The following is an 11,062-nucleotide window of genomic DNA, read 5'->3' as shown; positions in this document are numbered from 1 at the left end:
TCATCTCACAGCGTTTCCTTGGAATTGAAATTGAATTCTGAGAGGCGTGCTCGCAATTTATGCGCAAGTTTCGGCCGTCGCACAGCCTCAAGTTCAATTTATTTTAATTTAACAATAAGCCGAAATGCACATCAAGGTAACGTGTCCATGCCAGCCCTTATTTGGCAGCCAGTTGGCCGAAATGTCGAGATCTCCGAAAATGTTTTTTTACAGCCTGCTGCGCCCCATCCATTGCTCAATGCACTTTTAGGGCAGACTTGCAAACGACATTCTCTGACGCCGGAATATCCAAAACCGACTCAACCGATGCCCATATGGGCATGAAGAGGAGCCCAGTCACGTAGCATGGCGAGTATTTTATTCACTTGTAGCTCGAAAAAATTAAAAACAATTAAAAGTTACGGCGGCGGATGAATTGTAATGATTACGGGCAGCATGTTGGACACTTGCGACGTGCTTGGGCCTATCCGTCGACTGGGACAGGAACTCAAAGGCAATAGTTTCTTACCATTTTGAGACACCTTAAAAAGTTTTGCCTAATGTTTTCGCCTAGGCCAAGCAATTATATACAAATTTGTGTTGAATTTCCACACATATTAGTGGTATCTTATCTCATTACTTTGCCTTGGCATTCTGCGAAATTAGCATACAAACTTTGTAGACTCTAGATAATTCTTTCCCCATACTCATACCATAAGTATCTTAACGATTTACTGGTGAAAAATTGCAATTGAGTTGACTCACAGTCAATACCGCAAATATTTGCGTCTGTTTGTTTAATCAGCCAATCTAAAAATAAGCTATTCATTCATTTTTGACAAAAGAAAGTTCCTTGGGCGGTACACTGCGAGTCAGAACATTAGGTCCCTCAGGTATTCCCAAGTCACAAAGAAAAGCTAGCGACCTATATTGAACCCTTACTTAAAGGACAATATTACGATTGTTTGGATAGGAGTTGATATGTATTGTATAGGTCATATCCAAAGAAAAGTAAAATTATAAATCGCATGGTATGTGGCGCAGTTCTTATCAAGACATAGAACTCTAAATGTTCGCTGTATAGCGGGCTAAAATAAAAGTATAGATAACACCCCCATAATATTTTCGCAAGGTGAACAGTCTCCGTTGCTTGAACTAGCATTAATTGCAATTACACGTTGTTTTGTTTATTATAATTCATATTTTCCGTTTGTATTTCTTTAAGGCTTACATATTAAAATATATGCTTAGTGTATGTTCATTATTTATTGTTTCATTTATCCGATTACGATAATTACCAATTATGTTCCGTCTGCTTTAACGCGTTCCTAAGACTTAACCTCGATTTTTTACAGTGTGATATACGTCGCCAAGCGTGCATTGGATGATGTGGGTCGGTTGTTTATAAGAGTGTATCTGTTCTTGTTAGCTGCTTGTGTCCTAATTTCATTGGATAATTTTTGTAAGTTTTCTTTGTTTCTTTTGCTAGGCTGTGTTTTGGGTTGTCAAACAATCGCAGTCACCTACGCTAAAGATCTGTGTCGCCGTTCGTGTTGGATATACATATCTGTGTGTTAGCTAGTTGTTGTGCCAGGCACCTACTCCACATTCCTTAGCCTCCAGACTCCAGCTCCGGTTGGAGTGGGTCCCTCCACTCTGTCGGACCTGTTATGCATCTACTTGGTGTTGCAGCCAACTCCGGTTTCTTATGTACATTCGAAATGTGCTACACCAACGCGATTCTGGGCAGGAATACCCAAGCCCAGATTCATTACCAAGTCCGCGCCCACATGCTCGACCACGCTGCCGCCCACGCCTCGCCACTACTGGATTATTGGAGCCCCCGGTGTTACGTATTCAAGTGCAACGCATGCGCTAGTGTCTAGAACTATCCGTAGTCGTTATCCGTCTATGTATCGTGTTAATATGTTTACAGTTTACACTTAAGCATAAATATTTGTCGTCTAGTTTGAATATAAGTTTGTGTATAAGTTGTGTTATTAAAACTCGTGTAATGCGTAAAACCAATTGAACGTAACGCTTTAAAACTTGCAACTCATACAGGTTGTTGTTTTAGATGCGACCAAGGCATCGCAAAAATTAACAGATACTCTCTATACGTAAACCTACATATGTCTGTATATATATATATTATATAAGGTGTGTGTTCATGTCTGTAACGCTAGTTAACTTTTATGTGTACAATGCGATATTACTTAGCCGGTAACCTAAGACTAACTAAAATATTACAATTAAGGGAATCGCTTACGACGCATTCGCCTCACTCCGAGGACCGTTCTGGGAGCGATCTGCCTGGTGTTCTGTTCTGCACTGTGGGTGTTGCTACTGATGCTGATGCTGTTGCTGAATCTGATGCTGTATGCTGCTCTATGTGTGTTTGCTGGTGTCGCTGTTGCACTTGCCACGTATTTACAATCGCTCCAGGTTAGTCCGCACTCATGTCGCCCTGCTCCTGCTGCTGATCCTCTGGCAAGACACTGCGGCAGATCTCGTACTTGATCACCTTTCCGTGGATCTGGCCATCGGGCATTATCTGCACCTGCACTTGCTGCTGTTCGCCGGCAGCCGCCAATTGCTGCTGGGCAGTGGCCTCCTGTAAAAGTGGGGAAGAACAAAAGAGGTTTAGCTCAACTCGGGAAGACTCGTTCAGCCATTTTAGCATCTCGACTAGCGGACTAGATATGCAGAAATAATATGAACTAAACTAAAGATTACGCAAAGAGAGCACAAGCAACGTGTTGCAAGCATCGGAGGTAGGGGAAAATAAATAGAGGGAGCATTATAGGGTGATAAGGGAGGTACAGGACAGACGCAGGCAGAGTCGATTATAACTAGGAATTATCTCTAAGCATACGGCAAACAACAATAAAATCAGCAAAAACAACGGAAGACATACATAATATCATGATATATAGGGAACACTTATAGACAATTAGCGATAATTTGGATATTTCATACACACCTAAACGCGCAAACTGAAGCCTTTGAATGGAATTCGATTTGATACGATACGATATTAGATTGTATTCATTGCCGAGTTATGGATTGCTTTTGATTTATAGATTTGGTGAGAGAACACGCATAGACAGACACGCCACCTTCACATAGGCAGACACACCCGCACACGTACACACACCTCGACTCAGCAGATCCGATCGGTTCGGATACAAAGTCTCCAATACCTTTCGAATCTGAATTTGAAATTGAATTTAAATTCAAACTCAAACGCGTGCGTGTGTGCCTGTGCGAGCGGTTGTCGCTTGAGTTGGTTTTGGTTTGATTAGTTTTTAATGTTCATTTGTGGTTTTATTTATCTTTTTCAGTTTTTCAGTTTCGTTTAATTCTTAGTAAGAAGTAGTTGGTACAACAAGCTGCAAAGTATTGGAAAAGGTAATGCGATTATGTTTCAGATTCGGTTTCATTGGATCGATGGTACATATATAGATGGGTGGTAGAATGGGGCGGGCGTTGCAGACAGTAGAACACGCAGAGCAAGTCGGACATTTAACTAAGAGTAAGCTAAAACAGTTCGCCGCCTCCCGACTGACCGACAAAGTTTGCGGATGCCAATAAGAATCGTTTATTGTTGAATTGATAACATTGCTTAGGTGCTTAGTATTTTACAAGTACGAACGTTAGGGCTGCCTAACTTACTCCCAACTAGAATTAGACTTAACGCTAACTAAGTAGTGTAAATCAAAGCATTTAAGAGCGGAACGGAGCGATTCAGATCAGATCGGATCGGATCCGTGGGTGACGGGATATCAGGTTAAATGGGTTAACTGATTATCTGATTATCGGGCTATCGGATAGGCACTGGGCGGGGAGTCTGGAGACTAGCATACCTGTTGCTGGGATATGGCTGGCTTCGTCTCGAGATGCTGGCGCTGGTGCAGCATCAGGTGGTTCTTCTGGAAGAAGGCCTTGCCGCACTCGCACACGTGGGTGCGTACCGTGCATCCGCCGTTCGGGTGCCGCCTATTGTGCTGCATGAGTCCGTGCTTGGCGGCGAATCCCTTGCCGCAGCTGGCGCAGAAATGCGACTTGGGCTTGTTGGCCGGCGCCACGGCGACAACGTGCTGCTGCTGCTGTTGCTGCTGTTGTTGCTGCTGTTGCTGCTGCTGCTGGGCCACGTGCTGCAGATGCTGCTGCTGGCCGTGTACGGGCATCGTGGGCACCGCGGTGACCACAGCCTGCGGATGGGTCGAGTTGGCGGCCTGCACCAGTGTGGTCTGCGACATAACCTGACCGGTGGACGATATGATCTGCACAGGCACTGGGCTCTGGCCCACCAGATTCGGGTTGGCCGTGACCACGGTGCCTGGATTCAGGCTGGCCGTGCTCAAGAAGTGTCCCGGCAGCGCGGCCGTCAAGGCACACAGATCTGTCATCAGGCTCTTATCGCCAGTGTGAAGGCGCAAGTGAAGTGCCAAGGCCTCTCGACTGTTAAAAGCGCTGCCACACTCGCTGAAAGTATATATTAAGGTTTAGGTATATTCCAAGGGATATTCCACCCAAGGTCACTACATACCGGCACACAAACTGTGGACGCGCCACGCCATTGGCATCTGTCGTGGAGACAGTTAGCAGCGTGGAGTTACCCGGATTGCTCACCACAGTTATGGTCTGCGGATGCGTCTGTTGACCGGCCTGATGGTGATGGGCCTGTTGCAGCTGCTTGAGTTTTTAATTTAAAATGTCAATCTATATATAAATATTCCAGTAAAGGTTTATGATATATACCTGCTGATTGGCTATGATGGTGGCACTGCTTGTGTTCGGATTGACGCCATTGTGCGCCGTCCTCACATGCTGGTGTAGCTCGGCCTTGGTAAGGAATCCCTCGCCGCAGCTGACGCAGGGATGCGCCTGCTCGCCAGTGTGTACGCGCCTTTTAAAGAGGTTAAGATTAGAGATGGCTTCTTGGCAGTAAGGATATGCCGTTCTCACCTCATGTGGGAAACCAGTGTTCGCTTCTGTAGAAATTCTTTGCCGCACACAGTGCACGAGTGGGGGATCTTGCCGTGAATGCGCCCGTGGTTAACCAGTTGGAACTTGCGTGGAAACGAAGCTCCGCACTCTGCACAAACAAATGGATTCAACGAGCCATGGAAGCTGTGCGGGTGAAGAATACGAAGGTCACACCAGCCAATAAGGTATTCTTTTTAATGGATCACTCACCGCGAGTGCATAATCAGGTGGTTTTCCTGAGCAAAGCTCTCCCCGCATTCCTCGCAGACATAGGGTCGCTCGCCTGCGTGGAACTTGCTGTGCGTGACCAGGTGGCGCTTCAGCGGAAAGGCACGTCCGCACTCCTGACAGACGAACGGTCGCTCGCGGCTATGGACACGCGAATGGGTCAGCAGATGGTGCTTGAGGGTGAAGCTCTTCTTGCACTCCTGGCACTGATAGGGTCGCTCCGTGGAGTGAAGAAGCAGGTGAGTGTTGAGACAGTGCTTGTGCGCGAAGCTCTTGCCGCAGTGGGTGCAGATGTGGGGGCGTTCACCTGGGGGGTAAACGATATGATTAGGCCTGCTCGATGGTTGGAGGTATTCTGCCAGGAACAAGAACAACCACCTGTGTGCACGCGTGCGTGGGTTGTCAGATGATGCTTGAGCAGAAAGGACTTGCCGCACTCGTCGCAACTGTACGGGCGTTCCTTTTTGATGGTGGCGTCCGTCTAAAGGGAAACACGGAAAATCCATTAGTGAATCATTAGAAGTTTTCTTAAGTTGATCAACTTACTTCGCTGAAATGCATTGATTCCTGTAGTTCGGTCTTCGGGGACAACTCTAATGTGCCTGGCTCCAACTTTAAGTTGGGTGCTTCGCCCTGCGAGTCCTCGTTATCTTCCAGTCCTTGTATTACTTTCTGTACTTGAACTGAAATACCAGGAAGTATGTCACCTAAGAGTGTTGTTGCACCGCCAACGGAACAAAAGCCAAATGGAATTCAAAGGAAGATACAAAAAAAAGTAGAAAAGAAACAAAAGGAAAAAAATCAAAGATCCGAACAAACTGAATATGCAAATTAAATAATTTGGGTTTATTTCGGGGGGTTAGTCAAACTTAAAGTTAGCGTTAGGCAAACTAAACAATGGCAAAAACTAAGATTACAAACGTAAAACGTAATTATGCCACGCAACCGGGTAAGAAGCAACCGGAACCGAGAATGTACCAATATGCCGGGTATATATACGGTGTATAACCGGTGGGGCTAGGGGATTACTTCAATCGGGAGGGTGTGGATCGATTGTATAGTGTGTGTGTGGAGGAGGAGGAGCAGTGGGGGACCGGAGCAGGGGTGGTAACAAACACAGATTTGAGATGCTTACTTGGTGTCCCGCCGGACGCATGGTGATGGGATCCGTCGGCAGCGGTGATCGTGTGCGTCTGATGGTGGCCGGCAGCGATGGCGCGCTTGATCAGGATCTCATTGCACTCCTCTTGCGTGAGATGCAGCGCTCCGATCGAGCTGAAGTGCGACTTGGCCGCCGCAGAGCCGGCGGTTAGCACCGTCTGTCCGGTCTTGGCATCAACTATGCTGCCGTTGGTCAGCGTGTGGTGGTGGGCGAGCCCCTGATCCCCACCAGCAGCGGCAGCTGCTGCTGCGGCCGTGGCCGGATCCACCAGCAGATCTGTTGTTTCGTTTTGATGGTATCATATCGTTCCGATTGGAGAAGGTTCGATCAGCCCGCGCCCGCCGCCCGCCAAGTGATGAGGTGTTGTGTGTGCGAGTGTGTGGTGAAATTTGATGATGTGGTGTTTGTGTGGTGCGATAGCGAGATGATCGGTGGGTCGGTGGGTGGATCAGGTGCAATAGCAATACGGGCAAACACACAAGCACGTTGGGAGTTTTTTGGAGGAGATGGTGGATTTTGGGGTTCGGTTTCGGGTTCGGTTTTTCGGGGGTTGAATTCAAGGGCGAGCGAGATCGAGCGAGAATTAAAAAATATATAAATAAAATAAATAAACGGGAGTAGAGAGAGAAAAACAATCGATTAACAGAAAACCCAAAATATATAGATAATCACAACACAGAACAGCAATGCGTGCAACACTGATTCGATTCGAAGGGTTTTTGGTTCGCTCTAAATCGATTCACTTACAGTTCTTGTCGAGGCTCAGAACCTGCTGATTTTGGTCCTGCTTCTTGACCACCGTCGATCCTCCAGCGGTGATAACTCTGGAATACGAACAGAGAACGATATAGGGATGGAGATTTGTTTTGGTGGGCTTAATCCAACGCACCTCTGGGTTCCAGGCGGAAATGACGGATCGTTTACCACGAACATGCGACGTACGACATTATTTTTGCCGCCAGCTGTCAGGCCTTTAACGTCCTTTTGAACAGCTAATGATCCATCCGTCGATAGCAGATAGGGCATCTAAAATAAAGGAGTTTAGTAATGATGGCCGGATGGGGTACTTTCAAGGTTAGTGTTTTTATTTTACTCCCCAATAAATACAAATACATTTCTTAAGTGTTAATAAAGCTATTAAAAAGCAGCAATGGCTTAGTCAATATACAAAATATGTATAATTTATGTATATATTTAAGGCTTTCTTCTTACTTCTTTAAAGCAAGATGTCCATGCATTGTTTTAAAGAAATTCCTTTGCTAATCTATGTTTCTACCATATCCTATAAAAAGCCCTGTTATTATTATTATTGTAATTGTATAATGTAAACTAATAATGTATTAAATCTCCCCTTCTAAACCCTTAATTTGACAAAGTTTTTTTTCATCAAGATATCAATAAATTAATTTTGTAGATTTCTTTTCTAATCAAAGGTGCTATGAACAAATGTATGGAACTTTTAGTGTAAACTAATAATATTTGAAAACATTGTCATTCATAACACCTTAAATTGAGAAAGTTAAATCCCTTTTCCTTTAGGGGTTTCATTCATTCAGTATAATTTGGCTTTGCAAAAGAATATATATTTTCAGTTGACGTTGAATCCAGCCAAGGCATTTGCCATTCCGCAGGAAGACCACCTTGGTGAAGCTTTTTGGAACTCTGCAGACAGTACAGTCGCCACTCGCTATGCTACGATCTGCAGGCTGCGCCCCAGGCTAGCGGTTAGTGCTTCTAACCGTGCCTTGGCTTTGCTTTCCCCGCTTGCTTCTCGCTCTGATTGATAGCCCATAACCACGCTACACCTGCGCAGCCAGCAGTGCGGCAACAGATGATAAACAGAGAGCGGTGGATGGCTGGGGGGTGGGGTGGGCGCTGACGACGAGAGGGGATGTTCGCAAAAAGCGCGCCTTTTTCACTCTCTGCGTTTGTGAGTGCAATTGGACATTGTGGCCGGTGAGTGTGTGCGTGTTGGGCGCCAAAACGGTAAGGCGGCAAAAGTAATCAAAACACACGCACGACGAAACGCACACCAAAGAGCACACGTCATTTCTGTGCGTGTATAACACTCATACAAACAGCCAAGTAACTGCGGCGAATTCGCCACACACGCACACTCGTGGACAAATCGGGCGCGCAAGTGCGGCGAATTCGCCGCATGTGCAATTGTGTAAGTGTCACAGCAAAAAACAAAAAAAACAAACGTAATTTCTCCATTGAATTGCACAACAAAAACTGTTGCTGCCCAAAGATAAAAACAAAACAAACCCAGCAACAACAAGCAAATCAAGGGAAAGCAATAATTATTAATAGAACCTAAATTGGGTTAGCGATACATAGTCTAGAAAAATATCGATTAGCATCGATTGCCTTTGCCAGCTGCCAGACTTTTGAAGTTTTCTCGACCTTCCCGCTTATTAATTGCTGGGATTTTTGGGTGGTGGGGGTAGTTGGAGCACTAGCAATGGCCATGTATTTATTTACTCTTTTGCCAGGTGCGCGTGTTTTTATTTCGGTACTGGGATCGGCATTCCTTTGCGCAAATGTGTGCTTTGTGTACGCATTCGCTTTACAAATACCAAATTATGAATGTTTACGAATGAAATGGAAACGAAAAACCCCCTGTGGATGTATGGTAAAAGAATTCTAACACACTCGCTCCAATACCCCCCTGTATGTACATATCCGTATATTCGCATGACAACGCAGTTACATAAAGTGTGGCTGTGGCGCATGCATATATACATTGTACAGCGTACATGTGTACATACGTATGTATACCCGTCCGTATGTCGCAGTCGCTCGTTTTTCCACGTATTCGGTATACCGTATACGTGAATGCCAGTCGGGCCGTATACATACACAGTTCGCTGCCGAAAGCAGCGAGTAGTGTTGGTGAGGCGAGCGGACGAGTGAGCGAGTGTAACGCAGTGCGTGTGTGCGTTCGCATGTATGCGTTGGTTGGGCCACAACACGATTCGGTGTGGGAAAGCAACAGCAACACACCTACACACGCACCTGGAGGGGGGGTGGGGGCTATATCCTGGCAGCTTACAAAGGCCCAATACCCTGTAATATAGATTTCAGGCGTAAAACTCACCGACTCCCCGCTGACCGTGTAGTTGATGTTCGGCGATATCTCCAGGACCGATTCGGTGGCGCGGCTGCCGTTGTCAGCAAAGCCCCAGGTATAGCCGAAGGGCGGCGGATTCTGGGCGGCGCACATTGTTCAGAGAGAGAGGGGGTTGAGCGGGGTGACGGGGCGGGATTTTTCGAGGGGGGGAGGACGGAACGGAACGGAAGAGAAAAAAGCGCAAAATTTCCAAACGCAAATGTAATTGCACTTCTCGCTTGCTTGTGGTATATGTAGGTATGTATGTATGTATTCTAAAGCACGTACAAAATACTAGCCTCCCTTCTAGTAGTAGTAAGTGGAATTGGTAATGGTATTTTTTTATTTGCGGCTGTGTGCTCGATAGTCCGAAATATACACAACAAATTCAAGTCGTTTGGGTTTCTTTTCAAGCACTTTTTCTATATTCCCTTCGTTTTCTTAGGGATATCGCACTGCGACGAAATCGACAGAAAATCACCGCATTCGTTCGCCGACGACGAGACGGGGGCGAACTACTATGTGGACCGAAAAGAAAGTCAAGTTGCTGCTCTGGCTGCGGGCGCCATTTTTTTCCGTCCCTCGGCACGGTCTCTAAAAAAATTCAATTGGCGTTTGGGGCAAAGCACTCCATTGATAACACTCGCGGTTTTTGCGGACTTCTGGCGACGTGTGGGCGTGGGTGTGCGTGTGCGTCGATGTGTGTGCACGCGCCCCGTGTGGCTATGTGCAGTTTTTGCAATTAAATTTATAAACAAAACACTCTTTTTCCTCCAATATAATTCACAGACACAGACACCACTGAACAAATTCCTTAGTGTTCGTGCTTCTCGTTCTCTGACGCCATCTTGTGTGTGCGCGGGCCAGGGTTGTCAGCGGGCCGCAACTATCGCTCGCGCAACGTCTGGCAACGCTTGAGCTGACTGGCCCAGTATTACCATGCGTCTGGGTGTTTTTTAAAGATCCCTCAACGGTCACGCTTTGCATAACAATTCACATTTTCCAATTGCACTTTTATTTTTTATTAAAATTTGTATTAAATCTACAAACAATTAAGATGTCTCTGTCGCCAGCCAGTGGCATTGGTCGCTTCTACGCCAAGTCGGCCAAGATCATACGTTTCGTGCGCCTGGGCTGCACGAACCGGCCTTTCTACCACATTGTGGTCATGGAGGTGGGTATTTTTAGACCATAAAAAGGGATATAACTTCTTAAAACTAATGTGAATTCCTATTTTAGAGGCGCAAGAATCAGCACCAGCCCGTCATAGAGCAGGTCGGCTCCTTTGATCCCCTGCCCAACGACTACAACGAGCGCTTGGTGGCCCTGAACACAGAAAGGATTCGCTACTGGCTGGGCAAGGGCGCCCACTTGTCCACGCCGGCTGCAGAACTCTTGGGAATCGCCGGACTACTGCCCATCCACCCACGCACCTACATGTCCGCCTGGCGGAACCGGAGAGCTGCTGCCGAGGCGGAGGCCACAGCAGAGAAGGCGGAATCAACCGCTTGAAGACCATAGTAGTTCCTCAATAAAAGCCTCGTTTTCGTTTTTACGTTTAACAAGCGGAGATTTCTTCTTGTTCAGCG

At 46.4% G+C, this 11,062-nt stretch overlaps 2 protein-coding genes across 15 annotated transcripts; one reads left to right on the top strand and one right to left on the bottom strand.

Moving 5' to 3' along the window:
- Nucleotides 1-1,144: 1,144 nt before the first annotated feature.
- On the bottom strand, nt 1,145-9,685 carry LOC108036906 (zinc finger protein 615). Of its 14 annotated transcripts, none has more exons than XR_007764003.1 (13): nt 9,462-9,685; nt 7,251-7,387; nt 7,109-7,185; nt 6,335-6,637; nt 5,746-5,927; nt 5,575-5,680; nt 5,182-5,506; nt 4,951-5,115; nt 4,744-4,891; nt 4,532-4,677; nt 3,846-4,467; nt 2,963-3,371; nt 2,445-2,593 (listed from the first exon to the last, which is right to left on the bottom strand). XR_007764003.1 is itself a non-coding variant. In XM_017113297.3 (12 exons), exons 1-12 carry the CDS (start codon nt 9,585-9,587, stop codon nt 2,426-2,428), a joined length of 2,505 nt encoding a protein of 834 aa, XP_016968786.1. In that variant the 5' UTR covers nt 9,588-9,685; the 3' UTR covers nt 1,145-2,425. The 14 variants fall into 14 exon arrangements, 12 of the variants coding, with proteins under 12 accessions (XP_016968786.1, XP_050743661.1, XP_050743660.1 ...); XR_007764004.1 differs by having other exon boundaries at nt 4,532-4,674; nt 5,578-5,680; nt 5,746-5,882; XM_017113297.3 differs by lacking the exon at nt 2,963-3,371 and having other exon boundaries at nt 1,145-2,593.
- A 643-nt stretch (nt 9,686-10,328) lies between these two features.
- On the top strand, nt 10,329-11,038 carry LOC108036910 (probable 28S ribosomal protein S16, mitochondrial). Its single transcript, XM_017113315.3, has 2 exons — nt 10,329-10,647; nt 10,713-11,038. The coding sequence occupies exons 1-2, from the start codon at nt 10,531-10,533 to the stop codon at nt 10,983-10,985; spliced, it is 390 nt and encodes a 129-aa protein (XP_016968804.1). The 5' UTR covers nt 10,329-10,530; the 3' UTR covers nt 10,986-11,038.
- Nucleotides 11,039-11,062: the final 24 nt, after the last annotated feature.

The sequence above is a fragment of the Drosophila biarmipes genome, chromosome 2R, assembly GCF_025231255.1.
Source record: "Drosophila biarmipes strain raj3 chromosome 2R, RU_DBia_V1.1, whole genome shotgun sequence".
Classification (NCBI taxonomy): domain Eukaryota; kingdom Metazoa; phylum Arthropoda; class Insecta; order Diptera; family Drosophilidae; genus Drosophila; species Drosophila biarmipes.
This window is presented reverse-complemented; position numbering and strand designations above follow the sequence as displayed.

Coding starts and splice junctions, on each gene's coding strand:
- LOC108036906 (XM_017113297.3), bottom strand. CDS start 9,587: ATGTGCGCCGCCCAGAATCCGCCGCCCTTCGGCTATACCTGGGGCTTT. Junction 7,388..9,461: donor ACACGGTCAGCGGGGAGTCG/GTGAGTTTTACG, acceptor CCTTTATTTTAG/ATGCCCTATCTGCTATCGAC. Junction 5,681..5,745: donor AATCAATGCATTTCAGCGAA/GTAAGTTGATCA, acceptor GTTTCCCTTTAG/ACGGACGCCACCATCAAAAA.
- LOC108036910 (XM_017113315.3), top strand. CDS start 10,531: ATGTCTCTGTCGCCAGCCAGTGGCATTGGTCGCTTCTACGCCAAGTCG. Junction 10,648..10,712: donor ACCACATTGTGGTCATGGAG/GTGGGTATTTTT, acceptor TTCCTATTTTAG/AGGCGCAAGAATCAGCACCA.